The following is a 17211-nucleotide window of genomic DNA, read 5'->3' as shown; positions in this document are numbered from 1 at the left end:
AGCTTCTTTGCTGCACCTGGGAATATTTCCCTTTGGCACTGAAATTACAGAGAAGGGAGACAGGCCTATAAATGCCCTGGGACAACTGGCGAATAGAGGAGACAAATGGTTTTGTTTTGGGGCCATCCACTGCACCCAGAAACACCCACACGGTTCTTACACGTTCACAGAATATGAGACGTGAATGTCCATATCCCTCAAATCTGACACTGGGAAGAAGCTGAAGTTATTAGAATTCCCCATCACCTTGTCTGGGATGACAAGCCTAGAATCTAAGAACCTAGGAATCCCATTTTGGCCCTGGTGAAAGAATACCGTGCAGCGTTGGGATGCAAGCTGTGATTCTATTCCAGAGCACAAGGCCTGTTTCTCTGTTTGTCTCTGGGTTGTCCACTCTTCCACAACTCTGGACAGTAAGCAAGGGGAGGCCCCTCAGCTTGACCACCAGGATCTGCTCACTCTCTCCTAACAAGGTTCCAGGGCCCAGCAGAGCAGGCAGGAGAGACTTGGGTAGGTAAAGCTGTGCTCTCCGATCACCGGGGACGGTGTGGTGTCAGCATGGGGAAGAGGATGTGTCAGAGAAGATTCCAGTTCGAGACGGTTATTTTTGGAATACTCTGAGGAAGCGTATGGGAGGGCTGCCCACATTGCACCAGACTTGGTGCTGCGGAATTGAGTTTTTAGAGTTGTCAGTCCCTCAAGCCTTATGACTAAAAATAAGTATCTACTTATTAAAGCAGATTTATTTTTACTCAGACTTTTTTTTTAATTCTTGCACTATAACTTTTCTCCACATTTGGATTTTCAAAATATTTTGTCAATAATGCTTATGTGTGCAAAACCCATAAGCTATAATCTATATCTAGAGTCCATCAAGAAAAAAAAAACTGGCTTTCTCATTTTCATGTGTTTCGGGAATTTGACAGGAAGAGTGTTCTAGAAAAGAAGGGTGAAGGGAGTTTTTAGAAAGATAATATAGAACATATTAAAAAGACAAGCTAAAGAAAAAAACAAACAAACAAAAAGCTCAGGCTATCTTACAAAGAAGGCTAAAAGGCATCCAGACCCTTCCACTTACTTCCAAGGATTTTCTTCCTGCTTTGAGCCTCATTGGCGGCTATGCTGATGCTACCAGCAGGCCCAAGGGTGTAGGTGTTTCAGAGCATCTGGCAGAGAAACAAACTTGATCATTCAAATCTCAGCACCTCCAAAATCTCTAGCTCAACACCTCTAGTCTCAGCTGGTCTCTGAATTGGGACACAGTGCTCTGCTACTTTTTTTTTTAAGCAAAGTTAAGGCTAATAGCTCTCCTTTTAAATGAGAAACTTTTATTACATTCTATTCTACCTTGAAAGCTCTTATTATTAATATTTTAACTGACATCAAAAGTAGCAGACTGCCTGCATGAGAGTATTATCAAGAACAGATGCAGTATCAGGGCACCTGGGTGGTTCAGTCAGTTGAGCGTCAGACTCTTGACCTCCACTTGGGTCATGATCTCACGGTTTGTGAGTTCGCGCCCTGTGTGGGGCTCTGCACTGATAGCGTGGAGCCTGCTTGGGATTCTCTCTCTGTACCCTTCCCCTGCTCGCCAAATAAACTTAAAAAAAAAAAAAAAAAGAACAGATGCAGTATCCACACTCCATAAGAACCGGTGCATAATGTACAGCACTATAGATGTTTGTGATGGCTGTAAACATTTTTCTAGACTGAAATTGAGAATACTCATTACATATATTTATTATACCTTCAGTTTCCTTTCACTTAATTCTCAGAATGTCCTCCTTTCACTTAATTGTGGGTACCAAGCTCCTGCCCTTAGAATCACCTTTCAGCCAACTGCAAAAAATCCCTACCTCTCCCCAGTAAATCCACCTTGCTCTATCCCTCTGTCTGCCCACATCACACAAAGTACTGCTGGGTCGTTACAAATATACTAAGTACTTACAATCACATTAAAAAAATTAGTGCTTTGTTTTTTAGAGCAGTTTTGGGTTTATAGAAAAGTTGAGCAGATAGTAAGGAGGGTTCCTGAAGTCCCCCTCTCTTCCCCAACTCCCCAGTTTCCTATTTGTAATATCGTGCATTAGTGTGGTACTTATCCTGCCAGTGATAAACCAATCACTGAAACATTATTATTAGGAACTGAAGTCTATAGTTTACATTAGGATCCAGTCTGTGTTATACAGTTTTATGGGTTCTGACAAATACGTAATGCCATGCATCTATCATGGTGGATAGTTTCATACAGAATAGTTTCACCTCCCTGAAAATTCCAAGTTCTCCCTATTCATCTCTTTTTGCGTTTTCCCACCCCAAACTCCCCAAAACTGCCGATTTTTTTTTGCTGTTTCTATAGCTTTGCCTTTTATAGACTATTGTATAGCTGAAATCATAGAGTATGTAGTCTTTTCAGATTGGCTTCTTTCACTTAGCAATATGCATTTTTGGAACTCATTTCTTTTTAATGCTGAATAATATTCCACTGTATGGATGTACCACAGTTTGTTTATCCTTTCACTTACTGAAGGACATCTTTGTTGCTTTTAGATTTTAGTGATTAGGACTAAATCTTCTATAAACATTTGTGTGTAGGTTTTTTTTTTAAGTTTATTTATTTATGTTGAGAGAGAGAGAGAGAGAGAGAGAGCATGCATGTGAGCAGGGGAGGGGTGGGGGAGGAGAGAATCCCAAGCGGAATCAGTACAGAACCCAACGAGGGGCTCAATCTCACAAACCGTGGAATCATGACCTGAGACAAAATCAAGAGTCAAACACTTAAACAACTGAACCACTTATTTGGACGTGAGTTTCAAACTTATTTGAGTAAATACCTAGGAATAGGAATGCTGGATTACATGGGAATTCTGTGTTTCGTTTTAGAAAGCAGGTGCCAGACTCTTCCAAAGCAGCCATACTGTTTTGGGTTCTCGCCAGCGAAGAATGACAGTTCCTGTTGCACCACGTCCTCACCAGTTTGGGGGAATTTCAGCCGTTCTAATAGGCGTGGGGGGGTACTGTATGGTTGTAATTTGCAGTTCCCTGATGACATAGGATGTTGAGCATCTTTTCATGTGTTTATTTGCCATCTAGGCCTGCTGATGTGTCTGTTGATATCTTTGTCCTCTTAAAAAGTGGGTTGTCTTCTTATGGCTAGTTTTCAACAGTTGTTTGTATATTTTGGACACAAGTCTTTTATGAGATATACGTTTTCCAAATATTTTTTCCCCAGTCTGTGGCTTGTCTTTTCATTTGCTTGATAGTGTCTTTCACAGAAGTTTTTAGTTTTAATGGAGTCCAGCTTATCAAGTTTCTCTTTTATGGATTGGGCCTTTGGTGTCGTATTTAAGAACCCACTGTCAAACATGATGTCATCTATTTTGTCTTACATAATCTTCTAGAAGTTGTATAGTTTTGTGTCTTATATTTAGATCTATGATCCATTCCAAATTTGTTGCCCTTGTGACGTTTTTTCTCTTTTAAAGTCTTCTCCCTCTCTTCCTCCCTTCTCTGATTTTAATCGAGCATTTTATATCATTTGGTTTTCTCTCCTTCCTTGGCATATTAAACTTTCTTTAAAATTTTATTCATTTCACTTATCCATAAGTTGGAGTCATCCAATACATTGCTGTTATGATTATTTTGAAAAGCACTTGAACAAACTGATTTATCAGATCAACTGAGAATATGAAAAATAGATTTTAATCTTACCTCCATTTGTTCCTTCTTTAATGCTCTTTCTTAATGTAGGTCTGACTTTCTGACCCTTATCATTTTCTTTTTCTCTGAAGAACTTCTTTTAACATTTCTTTCAAGGCAGGTCTACTGTGACAAATCCCCTCAGTTTGCTCATCTGAGAAAGTATTTAGTCCTCCTTCACTTTTGAAGGATAACTTCACTGTGCACAAAATTGTTCATTGTGGGTTTTATTTTCTTTAAAAAAAGTTTAAATGTTTTTAAATATTTCAGTCCGCTCTCTTTTTGCTTAGATGGCTAGTCCAATCTAAAGAAAGTCCAATGTAACTTTTCTCATTGCTCCTCTACAGGTTTTTTTTCTTAATCTGTCTTCTTTCAAGATTTTCTCTGTCTTTGATTTTTTTGTAACTAAAATATGATATAGCTAGGTGTAGAATTTTTCATATTCATCCTTAGTGGGTTTTGTGTGTGTGTGTGTGTGTGTGTGTGTGTGTGTGTGTGTGCTTCCTGGATCTGGGGTTTTGGTGTCTGTCATTGATTTTGGAAAATTCTCAGCCATTCTTATTTCAAATATTTCTTCTGCTCCTTTTTATCTTTCTTCAGATCTTCCCATTACATGTATTTTTCACTCTTTGTAATTGTTCCACAGTTTTGGATATTCTGTAGTATCTTTTTTTCATTTCTTTTTCACTTTGTTTTTCAGTTTGGCAAGTTCTACTGACAGCTTCAAGTTCACTGACCCTTTCATTGGGCATATCCGAGCTAAAGATGAGCCTGTCAAAGGCATTCTTCACTTTTCTTATAGTATTTTTGATTTCTGGCATTTCCTGTTGGTTCCTTTTTAGAGTTTCCATCTCTCTGCTTATAATACCCATCTATTCTCGCACGTCCTCTTTTTTTTCCATTAGAGTTCTCATCACAGTTACATAATTACATAGCTGTATCATGGTTAAGTCCCCAGTCTGACAATTCCAAAATGCCTGCCATATCAGAGACTGGTTCTGATGCTTGCTTTATCTCTTCAGTCTGTAGTGGGTTTGCTTGTTTGTTTTGCTTCTCAGCATGCTTTGCAGTTTTTGCTGAAAGCCAGACATGACGTATCAGGTAATAGGAACTTAGGTGAAAGGTCTTTGGTGTGAGATTTTATGTTAAAACAGCTAGCAGTTAGGCTATTCATGCTTCTCTGTAGATGTTAGAGGCTTCAACTTCCTCTAGTTGTCCTCTTTCTTTCTCTTCGTCTTTGGATTTCCCTAGAAACTCCTTCAGCAGAGTCTGTGTCTCAGAGTTGTCGGTTATAAATCTACTGTTATTATACTGGAGCCCTATTGATGTGGTGGTCAATGTATTGGTGGGGAAAATGTTCTAGAGTCTTATGTTGAACCTGTTTTTTGTTTTTGATTTTTTGTTTTGTTTTGTTAGTGGGTTTGAGTCCCTGTGGCCTTAAGAAGAGTTTCTTAGCCTTTTTGATTTCCCTTCCAGTATGTATGACACATAGCTAGAGGGGAATGGAGCTGTCTAATTGCTTTTCCCACAGGACATATAAACCAGTGGCAAAACAGTTCCCCTTGAGGGCAGGACCTCCACTCTCTGACAGATCTGAAAGAGCTGTTGATTTTCAGTTTGTTCAGCTTCTTTCTTGTTGTGAGGACTAGAGTGATGACTTCCACATCAGAACTGAAGCCATCAAGTTGCTTTTTGCCTGTGATGATTCCCATGGGCAAACAATGTCATCAAGAAGGTTGTGGTAGTCTCTTCTTTCTTCAGATCCCTGTGTGAGCAAACCCACAGGGCATGAACCCCAAGAAGGCCCTTAAAATTTAGGGTAAAATTCAGCTCACAGAATACACAAAGTGTAACCACTGATAATTGTCTATGTTTCTGTCTCTTTTTTTTAAGTAGGTTTCACTCCCAGCATGGACGTAAATGCAGGGCTCGAACTCGTGACCCTGAGATCAAGACCGTGAGATCAAGACCTAAGCCAAGATCAAGAGTTGGATGCTTAACTAACTGAGTCACCCAGTTGATTTTCTATGTATCCTTTACCTAGGCTGAAAATGACAAAATATATTTTCACCAAATTTAAAGAGCATGTTAATGATAGTCTCTAACCTAATGAAGAAATTATGCAGTAAACATGCAAATCATTGTTGGGGATCACAGGGCACTTCCAAACTCTGAGCAACCACTGTCTGTGGAGCTGCAACTTGGGTTATTGCTGGTCTGGAGGATCATGCCACACAGACTAAGACAGAAGCTTGGACAGACAGAACACTAATTTTGAACATGCGCTTCAAAGAACCAACCTTCCCAACCAAAAATCCAGAGCCTACATATATATCAATTTGCTATCAAGCTCCTTCTCTCACCGATACTCTATGTAGCATGCACCTGTGTAAGTAGAAACAACTTACTCATTCAGTGGTGGTTAAAGATCTGTAGGTACATACAGGAACAACTACTTTTGTGATGTACTACAAAACCGAGCCCTTCAGACAGACTTGCATTGTAATTCCATGAATTAAAAATTCCTGGGAAACTGACCCACAGAGGCTTTGCAGAGGCTTTTAATGGGTGTATAAAACTAGTGAGTTTTGTTAACTCTGAGTCACCTTCCATAGAGAGCTAGGTGAACTAAAAAGATGTCTAAGATCTGAATCTCTTAAACCCATGGGGAAGGTCCACAGGTTGTGGCTTTCTGGTACACTGCTTAAATCTCTGTTTTCATTCCTGGTTCTTTAGCTGTGGTTTTCCTTCTTCCTGTTGGGGTGATGATCTTTGTCTCCTTGCTCTTGTCTTCCTCATTCTCTCCAGACTTTGACTTCTAATGATATTTCAGCACTGGCTTTCTTCCAGTAGGTTCAGATTTCTCTGGTATGTGGTGGCACCTTCAGCTCTAGGTATGAAGGGAGTCTTGGACACACACATAGTATCAGTGATGGTAGAGCTTTTATTTTTATGTATTTTTTTAAGTTTATTTATTTACTTTGAGAGACACTGTGTGTGAATAAGTGGGGGAGGGGCAGAGAGAGAGGAAGAGAGAATCCCAAGTCCCAACACGGGGTTCAATCTCACAAACCATGAGATCATGACCTGAGGTGAAATCAAGAGTCAGAAGCTTAATGGACTGAGCCACCCAGGGCCCTGTCAGAGCTTTTAAGTTTCAAATATATGACAGAACTTCCTATATGAAGACTGTATTCACATTAGTATGAAAATAAGATGGGTTATTTTTTAAATGGTATTGAAATAATTCAGCAAAACAACAAGCTGGTATATTACATTAATCCTTACATAAAAATAAATTCCATATAGCATACAGATTTGCATGTTAAAAAGACAAGGCCACAGCTTTTTCTTTTCATACATAGTTGTATGACCTTAATTTGGAATAAGAATGAGATGAAGACTAGAAACCATGATAGAAAAAAAATGATAAATCAGACTGCATGAAAATTCACTTTTAGTTAGAAAACGAAAAAGTACACAAGGTGGGAGCACGAGATGGGAGTATATACAAAAATTATTAGTAAGGTCTATAACAGACAATGAATAATTGGTATCCATAATACATTAAGCTAGCTTCAAATCTGCAATAATGGCATAAGCAAGAATAAAATGCACAAAGGACAGGAACAAGCAACAGTCATTACTTGCAAGGGCAGAATGAAGTAATTACTCTTATATGTTATTAGGAGAGTATATGGCTACAGACACTTTAAAGGTTAGCTGATAGGAACACTTATAATTTATAATTGCACACTTTTGATCAAACAATTTCACTTTCAGATATTAATCCTATAAAAACATTCCTGAAAATGCCCACATATAACTGTATGAGTATTACTGTGTCTTTGTTTTAAATGTAAAAGCTGAAAAGAATAAAAATGTGCATGAATGAGCATTTAATTAAATAAATGATGGTAGAATCACCCAGTGAGATTTTGTGGCTATTAATTAAGAATATGGCAGGAATCCCACTCCCAGTTATGATGGAATAGCTGTAGTAGATCAACTCTCCTAGGAAGGACAGTAAGAAAGGCAGGCCCACAGATGATTCAGATTGGTATGAGAAGGCACAGAATTAATAATTGTGACTAAGGTGTTTAAGAAATTAGATGGCAAAACAGAATTTTATTCAAGAATTATAATCCATGTAAAAATTATAATGTAAAAATTCCAGAACTGAAAAATGCAAAGAGTTAACTAAAAATTCATTGGATGGAGAGCTGTTTGGAGACTACTGAAGAAAGAGAGCATTAGTGATCTTGAAGAAAGGCTAGTAGAAAAAGTTCAAACTGAAGCATATAGTTCAAAAAGGAAGGAAGATATAGAAAACAGATTATAAGACATATAGACAAGTAATGGTATAATATATTTGTAGATGGAGTCTCAGAAGAAGAGAAAGGAGAGAATGGAGCATAAGCGATATTTGAAGAGATAATGCTCAAGAAAAAACTCAAAGTAATGAAAGCCATATACTCACAGACAAAAGAAGCACTATGAATCCCCCAAAGACAGAGAGAATTACATCTGGGCATTTCATAATAAAACTTCTGAAAGTCAAAGACAACAACAACAAAAAACCCTCCAAGCAGTCAAAGATAAGATACACTCCAAACACATACTCTCTTGAAAGGAGACACAATAAAACCTCAAAGGACTTCTTGAGGAAAACCATGGAGGTCAGAAGACAATAGGTCATCATCTTTAAAACCTGAAAAAAAAATTAACTGCCAATCCAGAATTCTATAACCAGTAAAACTATTCTTCAAAAATTAAGGCAAAAAAAAAGGCGTTTATGGACAAAGAAAACACATAGCTAGGAGACTCTAAAAGAAATAGAATAAGGAGTCTTTCAGATAGAGGGGAAATGATCTTGTAAAAAGGCTGATATTATACTTGCTATGATATCTACTAAAAGAACATTAAAAATGCACAACCAAAAAGCCAATATAGAGAAAATGCTATAATAAATTCTTGGTTAATAAAAAATATAGCAAGAAATATAAAAATAAAAAACTATTAAGAAAAATAGAAAATAATTATTGAAATGATAGCTATGGTAATAACATTACATACAAATATACTAAATATTCCAATTAAAAGACTACTACAATCATATGGATATCAAAGTAAATATCACATGCCACTTACAAGAGACATACTGAAATATAAACACTGAGATGAAGATATAAAAGGATGGAAAGACTAACACTAACCATCCAAACACCAGAAAAAACTGATGTGCTAACATTAATACCAGACAGAGTAGACTTTAGGGAATGAAGTACTAGGAGAAATACAGACATATTTCAAATGATGGAAGGGGAAATTTATTAAGAATATATAATAATTCTAAGTTTACATGAACCTAATAGTATAGTCTATATATATATATATATATATATATATGTATATACACACACATATATATATATATACATATATATATATATATATATATATACACACACACACATATATATATATATATATATATATAGTAGAAGGAGAAACCATTAATTCCATAATCATAGAAGAGGGATTTGACATATTTCTCTCAGGAACCAATAGAACAAGCAGTAAATTCTTGTTAACAAGCAGTTAGCTCTTCTTTTTTATAAAGATTTAATAACATGATTAACAAAGTCATTGTTCAGAATATGTTCTCTGACCACAGTAGAAAAAAGCTAGAAATCAATCAATAAAAGATAATAAAATCTCCATCTATCTGAAAATGAAGCATTATACATCAACTCATAGGCAAAATAATCCAAAGTGTAAATGAGAAAATAGTTTGAATTAAATGACTATGAAATTTAACAAATCAAACATTGTTTAATGTGGGAAAGTGATACTTAGATTAATACTAACAGCTCTAAGCACATACATTAATAATAAATGATCTAGGCAATCATTTAAGGAAGTCAGAGAAACAATAATAATAAACCACAAGAAACGTGGAAGCAGGAAGGCTAAAGTATAATAGCAGACATTAATAAAAGAGAAAACAAAGCACAGTAGAAAAAAAAAAAACTGACATAGTCCCAAGTAAGAAATTTATAAAATCTAAAGTACTCAATCTACTAAGGAAATTGAATCTATAATTAAAATTATTGCCATGAAAAAAGTCCAGGCTCAGACAGGTTTTCTGGTGAAGTTATCTAACCAGTTAAGAAAGAAATGTCATGGGGGGCCTGGGTGGCTCAGTCCGTTAAGAAAGAAATGTCACTACTTTTATATAAAGTCTTTGTGGGAATGGAAAAAGAGAACATACTTGCCAATTCATTTTATGAGGTCATCATACTCTTAATACCAAACATAATGAGGTCATTACAACTTCTTTTATGAACATATTTGAAAAAGTCCTTTATAAAATATAAGAAATTCTCACTTGGCATGGTAGTCGAACTATAAAAATGACTGTGTAAGCTGAAAGTGAGCTAAATATAAGGCAAGCTTAATAATCAATGGAAGACTGATTTCTCCGTGACCTTTACAGGTTTTGATCAAAGTATTAAAAATCTTTTATTGTCAATTATAATTGTATAGGGAAATTTAAAAAATAGTACTGGTAATATTTTTTAGTACATTGTGATTTAAAACATTAAAAACATTGAGCTCAAATGTTTTATTTCTTTGTAAAAATTTATCAAGAGTTGAACAGTGTTGGCTTTCCTCTTGTCTTATATCTATGATACAGAGCAAGCATCTTTTCTCTGCTTTGGTAAACTGTCATACTATTTCCAAGTTTGGATCAGCTTCCAACGTTTTGTCTTTCACATCTGCAAGGGATTTTTTGTGTATGTGTGCCAGTGTCACTTCCTGTGGGACATATTCACCTAGTTTGTCCCTGCCATCTTCTCATTTATGTCAGAGAGTTTGTTTTCATTGACTTCCTCTGGCAGCGCAGCTAGTGTCTCTCAAAATGGGAGCAGTGTCAGCATCTCCATGGTTGGCTATTTTTTCTATAAATCTGTTTACATTCGATTAGAATTTCACTTCCAATGTTATCACTTTGTTTTTTTACTGTACTTTCTTATGTGTTGGCCAGTACTCTGGAGTATCTACTTTTGTAACATATCCCATGTGTTTATCGCTGGGAGCAAGGAGGCAACACAACTAACTACATGCTTTGCTCTCAGTGTGTGAACTAACAGATGTGCTCAGAATAAACATCGAAAGACTTTGAAAGAAGAGACATTATCAGTCACTGATCATTATGCAGATCTGTTAGGTAGTGATCTGTGGACTACAGGGCTAGCACCATGTGCAATGACCCACAGTTAACGCACTGTGGTAACTGAAATCTGAATTGTGTTTTTAGGGGACTGGAGTTATTCACTTAAACCATGATAACTGAAATTCATTGCTTATTCTGCAAAATGAGGTCTACCTGTATTGGCAAAGAAATATTGGTTCTATGTTTTGATCTGAGTGCTGGTACATAAATATTCATTGATTGAAATTCATTGAGCAATACTTATATAGTTTAATACTTTTCCAAGTATATGATTAACTTCAATAAGAAATTTCCTGAGGAATCATTATAACTCACCATATTAAGAAGAATAAAGAGAAAAATCATGTGATTATCCAAATAGATGCAGAAAAAGCATTTGATAAAATTCAATACCTATTCATAAAAATAAAAGCACAAACTAAAAAAAGGAGGCAATTTTCTCAACTTATTAAAGGGCACAAAACTACAGCAAACATTGTACTTTATAGTATACTTCTGAATGCTTTCCTCTTGAGGCTGGGAATGAAACAAAGATGCCTTGCTATCATGTATCTACTCCACATTATACTGGAGGTCCTGGCTCTGAGAAACTGCCTAACATTATTGAAAACTATCAAAAAATGCTTAATTAAATGGAAGGATATACCATACTCATGAATTATAGAATGCCAATTCACCGGAAATTGATCTATAGATTCACTGCAACTCCAGTCAAAATCAGAATATGTTGTTTGGCGCGTGTGTGTGTGTGTGTGTGTGTGTACAAAGACAAGCTCTTCAGATATGTGGAAGAACAAGAATAGCCAGGCAATCTCAAAGAAAAAGAATAAAATTGTAGAAGTGGCATTTTTAGCTATCAAGATCTATTATATAGATTTAAAAAGTTATAATAATTAAACTAGTATGGTATTGGCATGAGAATAGACAAGCCAATGGAACAGAACACAGTTCAGAAACAGACCCATACATACATGGTCACCTGATTTATGAAGGGCAATACGGGAAAGGAAGGTCTTTTTACTAAATGGTGCTGGGTCAACCGAATATTCATATAGAAAGTGAATACTGGCTCCCATGTGATGCCATGTATAAAAAAAATCAGCTCCAGGTACATTTTTAGATACAAATACAGATTTGTAATCTGAAAGGTAAAACAATAAAGATTCTAGAATTAAAAAAAAAACAGCAGAATATCGTTATGAATACGTAATAGGCAAAATTCTTTGAACAGGACACTAGAAGTGCTAACCAAAATGGGAAGGATTAATGGACTCTATTACATTTCGGAACTTCTATTTATCACAAGGTGCCATTAGGAAAGCAAAATGGCAAATCACAGACTGGAGAAGACATTTGCAATATATCTGTCCAAGGATGGACTTATTTGCAGACCTAAAGAATTCCTATATATTAATAAGAAAAAGGCAATCTAGAAGACAAATGGGAAAGATATTTCAAAAAGAGGATATTCAAATAGCCAATAAACATGAGAAAGTGTTCAAGTTCATCAGGCCTCAGGGAAGTGAAAAGTTAAAAGCATAATTAAACACTACTGCACACCCAAATAAATGGCTAAAATTAGAGACACAGAAGTACTAACTGCTGGCAAGGACGTGGAGAACCTGCAATTTCTAAACTGTGCTGGGAGAATGCGCTGGTACAGCGCTTTGCAAAACTATTCGATACTGGCTCCTAAACGCAAACCCATTCAGTTACCCGAAATTTCACTCTTTTTTATGTACGCTACAGAAACGCATGCACATATCCACCAGATCACATACGAGAATGTTCCGAGAAGCACCATTGCCGAGAGGGCAAAACTGAAAGCAACCAACGTTAACATGGACAGATGAATTGTGGCATCTTCATAAAACTGAATAATATCCAGTATTGAGAAGAAGCAAACAGGTTAACATGATTTGAATGGATCTCACAAACAGAATGTTAGCAAAAAGAGTCAGACAGACAAAAAAGAATGCATACTGTGTGATTTCAACTATACAGTGATCAAAACAGGGCCAAAGCAGCAACAGTGACAGAAATCAGAAGAGTGAGTCAGGACCCTGGCAGGAGGTGGTAATTGGACATCAAGAGGTGGGCTTCCATTCAGATTCTATTTCTTGACCCAAATGGTGATTGAATGAGTGTAATTTCTTGTACTTGTCTAAAATTATTACTTAAAAAATAAACAAAAAGAAGAACTTAGCAGGTGTATGTGCACTGATTTAGAAAGGTAGCCATGATATGTTAGCAACTGGGGGGGGGGGGAGTCAATTATTGTTCACCGAAGATGATTCTGTATTGGTAACAAAGTGAGAAGGTGAAATTATTATATCCAAAATAAATATGTGAGGAATTTATTAACGATTAGCTTTCTTCATGCCTATCTCTTGTATTTTTTGCTTTACGAAATTTTTGGATTTTTTTTTTTAAGTAAGCATTACTTACACATTTGAGACCAAAAATAGTAAATAGTTAAAATAAAACCTTTATAGCTGAACATTCCACAACAACAAAGATGTCCCCTGGAGTAGTGCAGCGTGGTGGCCCTGACAATGACATGCGTCTATGGTACCCAGTAGCTGAGTTTCAACAGCTCTGGTCCTGGGGCTCTCTCAACCGGCACAAGGGCAGATCACTTAGGTGACCAGGTCCTTTATACTTAACGGAAATGTGCTTTGAGTAGCTTCACTCAATTTGTGTTCAGAGGAGCCCATTTTGTGCAGTTCTCTGTGGAACATTCACTAGCAAAGGTAAAAACCTAAAAGACACAGAGGCCCAACTCAATTCCAGAGAAGGGGTGTAGTGCAGCAGATACGGCAATGGTATTTTCATGCATTATTTTACTTAACAAAAGGCAGAAAAGAGAACTACCATTTGACACGTCTTAGGTGTAACACCCAATAAGCTTACCTGTACACCTGTAGAGTAGTAAGACAAACTCTAACTTCTGTCAATTTTACTATCAGACATGCTTTTAGATCATCATGTTTTCCTCAACAAATTTATATAACTAATTAAAATGCTCTATCATCCAATTTTACTTTTACACATTATCATGGTAAAGGAAAGAATGTTGTATCTCTAAGCAGTATCCTCGAAAATTATGGTGAGATTTTTTATTTTATCTGCCAAGAATAAATATCTATTGTGAATAAAATGATTTAGAAAACAAAGATGTTTCCAAGTAAAAATTAAAAACCTGCCCAAGATATGAAAAACACAAGTTGTATGTACACATGTACACACAATCTTTAAATATCAAAAGTATACTATTTCCCCTCATAGGAGAAATGGAGAACAAATTTTAACTCACTTTCCTTTTTAAAAAAAAAATAGTCCTGATACATTAAGGGGTTTATTCAGATCTATACTCAGAACAACAACAAAATAACCCAAAAGAACTTGGAATTTATGCTGAGACTTATAGGCTGAAGAAAATTAAAAGGAAAATATTAAATGATCATTTAATGTCACGGTCACACCCTGAACTCTCCCTTTCCTCCCTCCAATGACTTTCATTCAGAGCAACTTCCTCCTTTTTCTTTATAAAGTAACGTTCCTTTCCTTTTTTTTTCCAGATTTGCTTGTGGTTTTGCCACAGATTGCTTGTCCCTAATTGCAATTCTTTGCTTTTCCCAAATAAACTCATTTTGCTGGTAAAATAACTGGCTGTTTTATTTTTAAGGTCGACTAAACCTTTTAAAAGTGATGCAGAAAAGAATAAGTACATACTGAACAAGTTAGAAGAGATTTCATCCTTCACATTATGCAAATGCATTTTGCTAGTGATATTTTCTATTTTTATAAGGATGATCCTCATTACTACTTTTACTATGTGAATTACAAAATTGCCTGTGTATCTGTTTTAACAGGAACATATACATAATTACTCTGTGGAGATATTTTCAAAAGTGTCAAAATATGAATTAAAACACTGACACTTTTTTAGAGCTCTTTATACGGTTCCAAAACACATGTTGTTTACAGAATGGAGGCATGGTAAAGTGGATTAGAACATTTGTATGGAGCAGTTTCTAAATGCTCAGACCTGATTATATTACACAGAAATTCTCTGGTTAGGGAGAAATGTGTGGATGCACAAAGAAACCAAAGTAACTCAACTGCCCTCATTTTCTGAGGAAAAGATTCTTCCTCCCTCTTCGGCTGAGATGAAATCAAGAGTCATTATTCCAACCACAGCTGAGTGTGGTCCCTGCCTGAAGTGAATAGGTTAGCTTTGCTCACAGATGTCATAACTCTTTTGTTCTCAATGGCTGCCAAGTACAGCTTTTTTTTTTCTCTTAAGAAAAGTCTAATGGGTAACTGTAGTGGAGATGAGCGCAGTGCTACCAAATTGTGCTAATTTGTTCCACTTTTGGCCAAGTCAGCAGAAAACTCACTAATTTTCTTTTCCTCTGGAAGAGGAACAGATTTCCTAAGGTGTTCTGGGAGATACAAACATACAGAAGAACTACTATGGCTGAAGACATAAGGACGCTGATTACAAATTACCAATGTTTTCATCTGATGAGATAAAAACTATTGCACTAAATTAACATAACTAAGGGGAAACTCATTCCTTAGCTTACTACAATAGAACCTCAAAATTATAGGTGAAACTCTGTCTAGAGCAAACCTTAATCAGAAAGAAAGAGAATTAAATGAAGACAGGCAGTTCTTTTTCCTACACTCTAATAATCCTTCAGCTTTTAGTGGTTAAACTTTTCCCCCAATAACCTTCTTGCCTGTCTTAAATAGGAGGTACATTTCCCAGTCCCCCAACATATACAAATGCCGTGAGATACTCCTGATTTCCCTCCCCCATGCCCTCTTGCAGATGGCGAGTGACTCCACCACAGAGACCTTTACTTGGATAGGTTCTGATTTGTGCCATCAGGAGTGAGGACCACAGAAATCACAGTCTAGCCCTTTCACTTTAAAAATGAGGGAATCAAGGTCAGGCTGGAGAAGTAGTGGAACCTAGTTGTCCGAAGGGTTGGGACTAGAACACAAATCTTCCTCCCCTCTTCAAGTTCGTTCCACTGTTCTCTACTGGAGTGATAAAACCAACCCAGCAGACAAATAAGACATATTTCACACAAAAAAGCATAGTCTGTGTTTTTGCTAGTATTTTCGTTTTTACCTCTGAAGAGATTATCCAAGTCAATATCTTCTTTTCCTTTGATTTTCAAACACTTTGCCTGCTGTACAAGTCTGGGCAGAGAACAGAAATAAAATCTAGATTCATTATCCTGTGAGGTAGGAATAAATCACGACAGCAGCACAAATTTAAATAGAAACCACCGAGTAAACAATAGTGAATTAGCAGGTATCTTGCTGCACACAACCTTGTTAGAATTCTTCTTCCATAGAAGATTTTAAAAATATACTTGCAGTCGGAAACCAACTTTGAAGCCTGTAACTTGAAAGCTCTCCCCTCTCCAACCCCCATTCATTCTGCTACAGTAAAAAGTTTCCAAAACTCTCTGGAGAATAATCTCTTCGGACTCTGAGGAGGAGCTAGCAGGGATGGTAGGGGACGGTGTGCTAATAGGTGGGTAAAGAATAATTGCTACTCATGGTTTTAGCTCTTGTTTTGATCAGAAGATTATAGACATTGTACCAAAACAACTGTATGAAGTAATTTACGCAGTTGAATGTCAGTGAATTAACTAACTTTTAAAATGCTCTGGTATGCAGTAAGGACTAATTTTGTAACTTTTCCATCATACAACTTTATTAAAACTTGAAGCTCATGGTTTATAATGAACATGGAAGTTTCTAAAATGAAACTTTTTCCGGCATTGCTAATTACCTAGGAAATTAATTTTAAGTAGAGAGACCCTGAGATAGTTCATTAATTTATCTGCATATATTTATGATTTTAATGAACATTATAATAGCTTGCTTTGCAAATGTATTTTCCTATTACTTGTATAGCAGCTCTCTCATTTTATCCTCACTGATAAGCTCCTGAGTATTTCTTCAATTTCTGTTTTACGTGAGGACACCGATTCAGTTCCCAAAACCTTACACAGAAACCTAAGCAACTTCTACATAACTCTAGGTAATTTTAGCCACATATCACTTAGATGATCCTTTTTACCACTAAGACCTTTTTTAAATCAAAAAATCAAGAAACTGAGAAAGAATTTCTTTTCAAATCCCATCTTTGGACCTTAAGAGGAGGTCTGGTACCCTCAGTGTAGAAAATCTGGGTCCAGGCTGGAGGTTTGTGAGCCAGAGCTCATTTTTAAATCTACCGGTCT

At 36.3% G+C, this 17211-nt stretch overlaps 1 protein-coding gene across 18 annotated transcripts in view; it reads right to left on the bottom strand.

The window, feature by feature from the left end:
- Nucleotides 1-17211, bottom strand: part of L3MBTL4 (L3MBTL histone methyl-lysine binding protein 4) — a 448782-nt gene that overhangs the window by 90807 nt on the left and 340764 nt on the right. For 17 of the 18 annotated variants that reach the window (XM_042909930.1, XM_042909929.1, XM_042909916.1 and 14 more), the window contains one exon: nucleotides 16086-16156. In XM_042909930.1, coding sequence (XP_042765864.1) covers nucleotides 16086-16156 — 71 coding nt within the window. Of the gene's footprint in view, nucleotides 1-1078; nucleotides 1167-16085; nucleotides 16157-17211 lie in introns of those variants that run through there. The other variant, XM_042909927.1, reaches the window with a different exon arrangement.

Source organism: Panthera leo, chromosome D3 (genome assembly GCF_018350215.1).
Source record: "Panthera leo isolate Ple1 chromosome D3, P.leo_Ple1_pat1.1, whole genome shotgun sequence".
Classification (NCBI taxonomy): domain Eukaryota; kingdom Metazoa; phylum Chordata; class Mammalia; order Carnivora; family Felidae; genus Panthera; species Panthera leo.
Note: the sequence above shows the minus strand (reverse complement) of the source record. Positions and strands in the feature narration are given on the sequence as shown.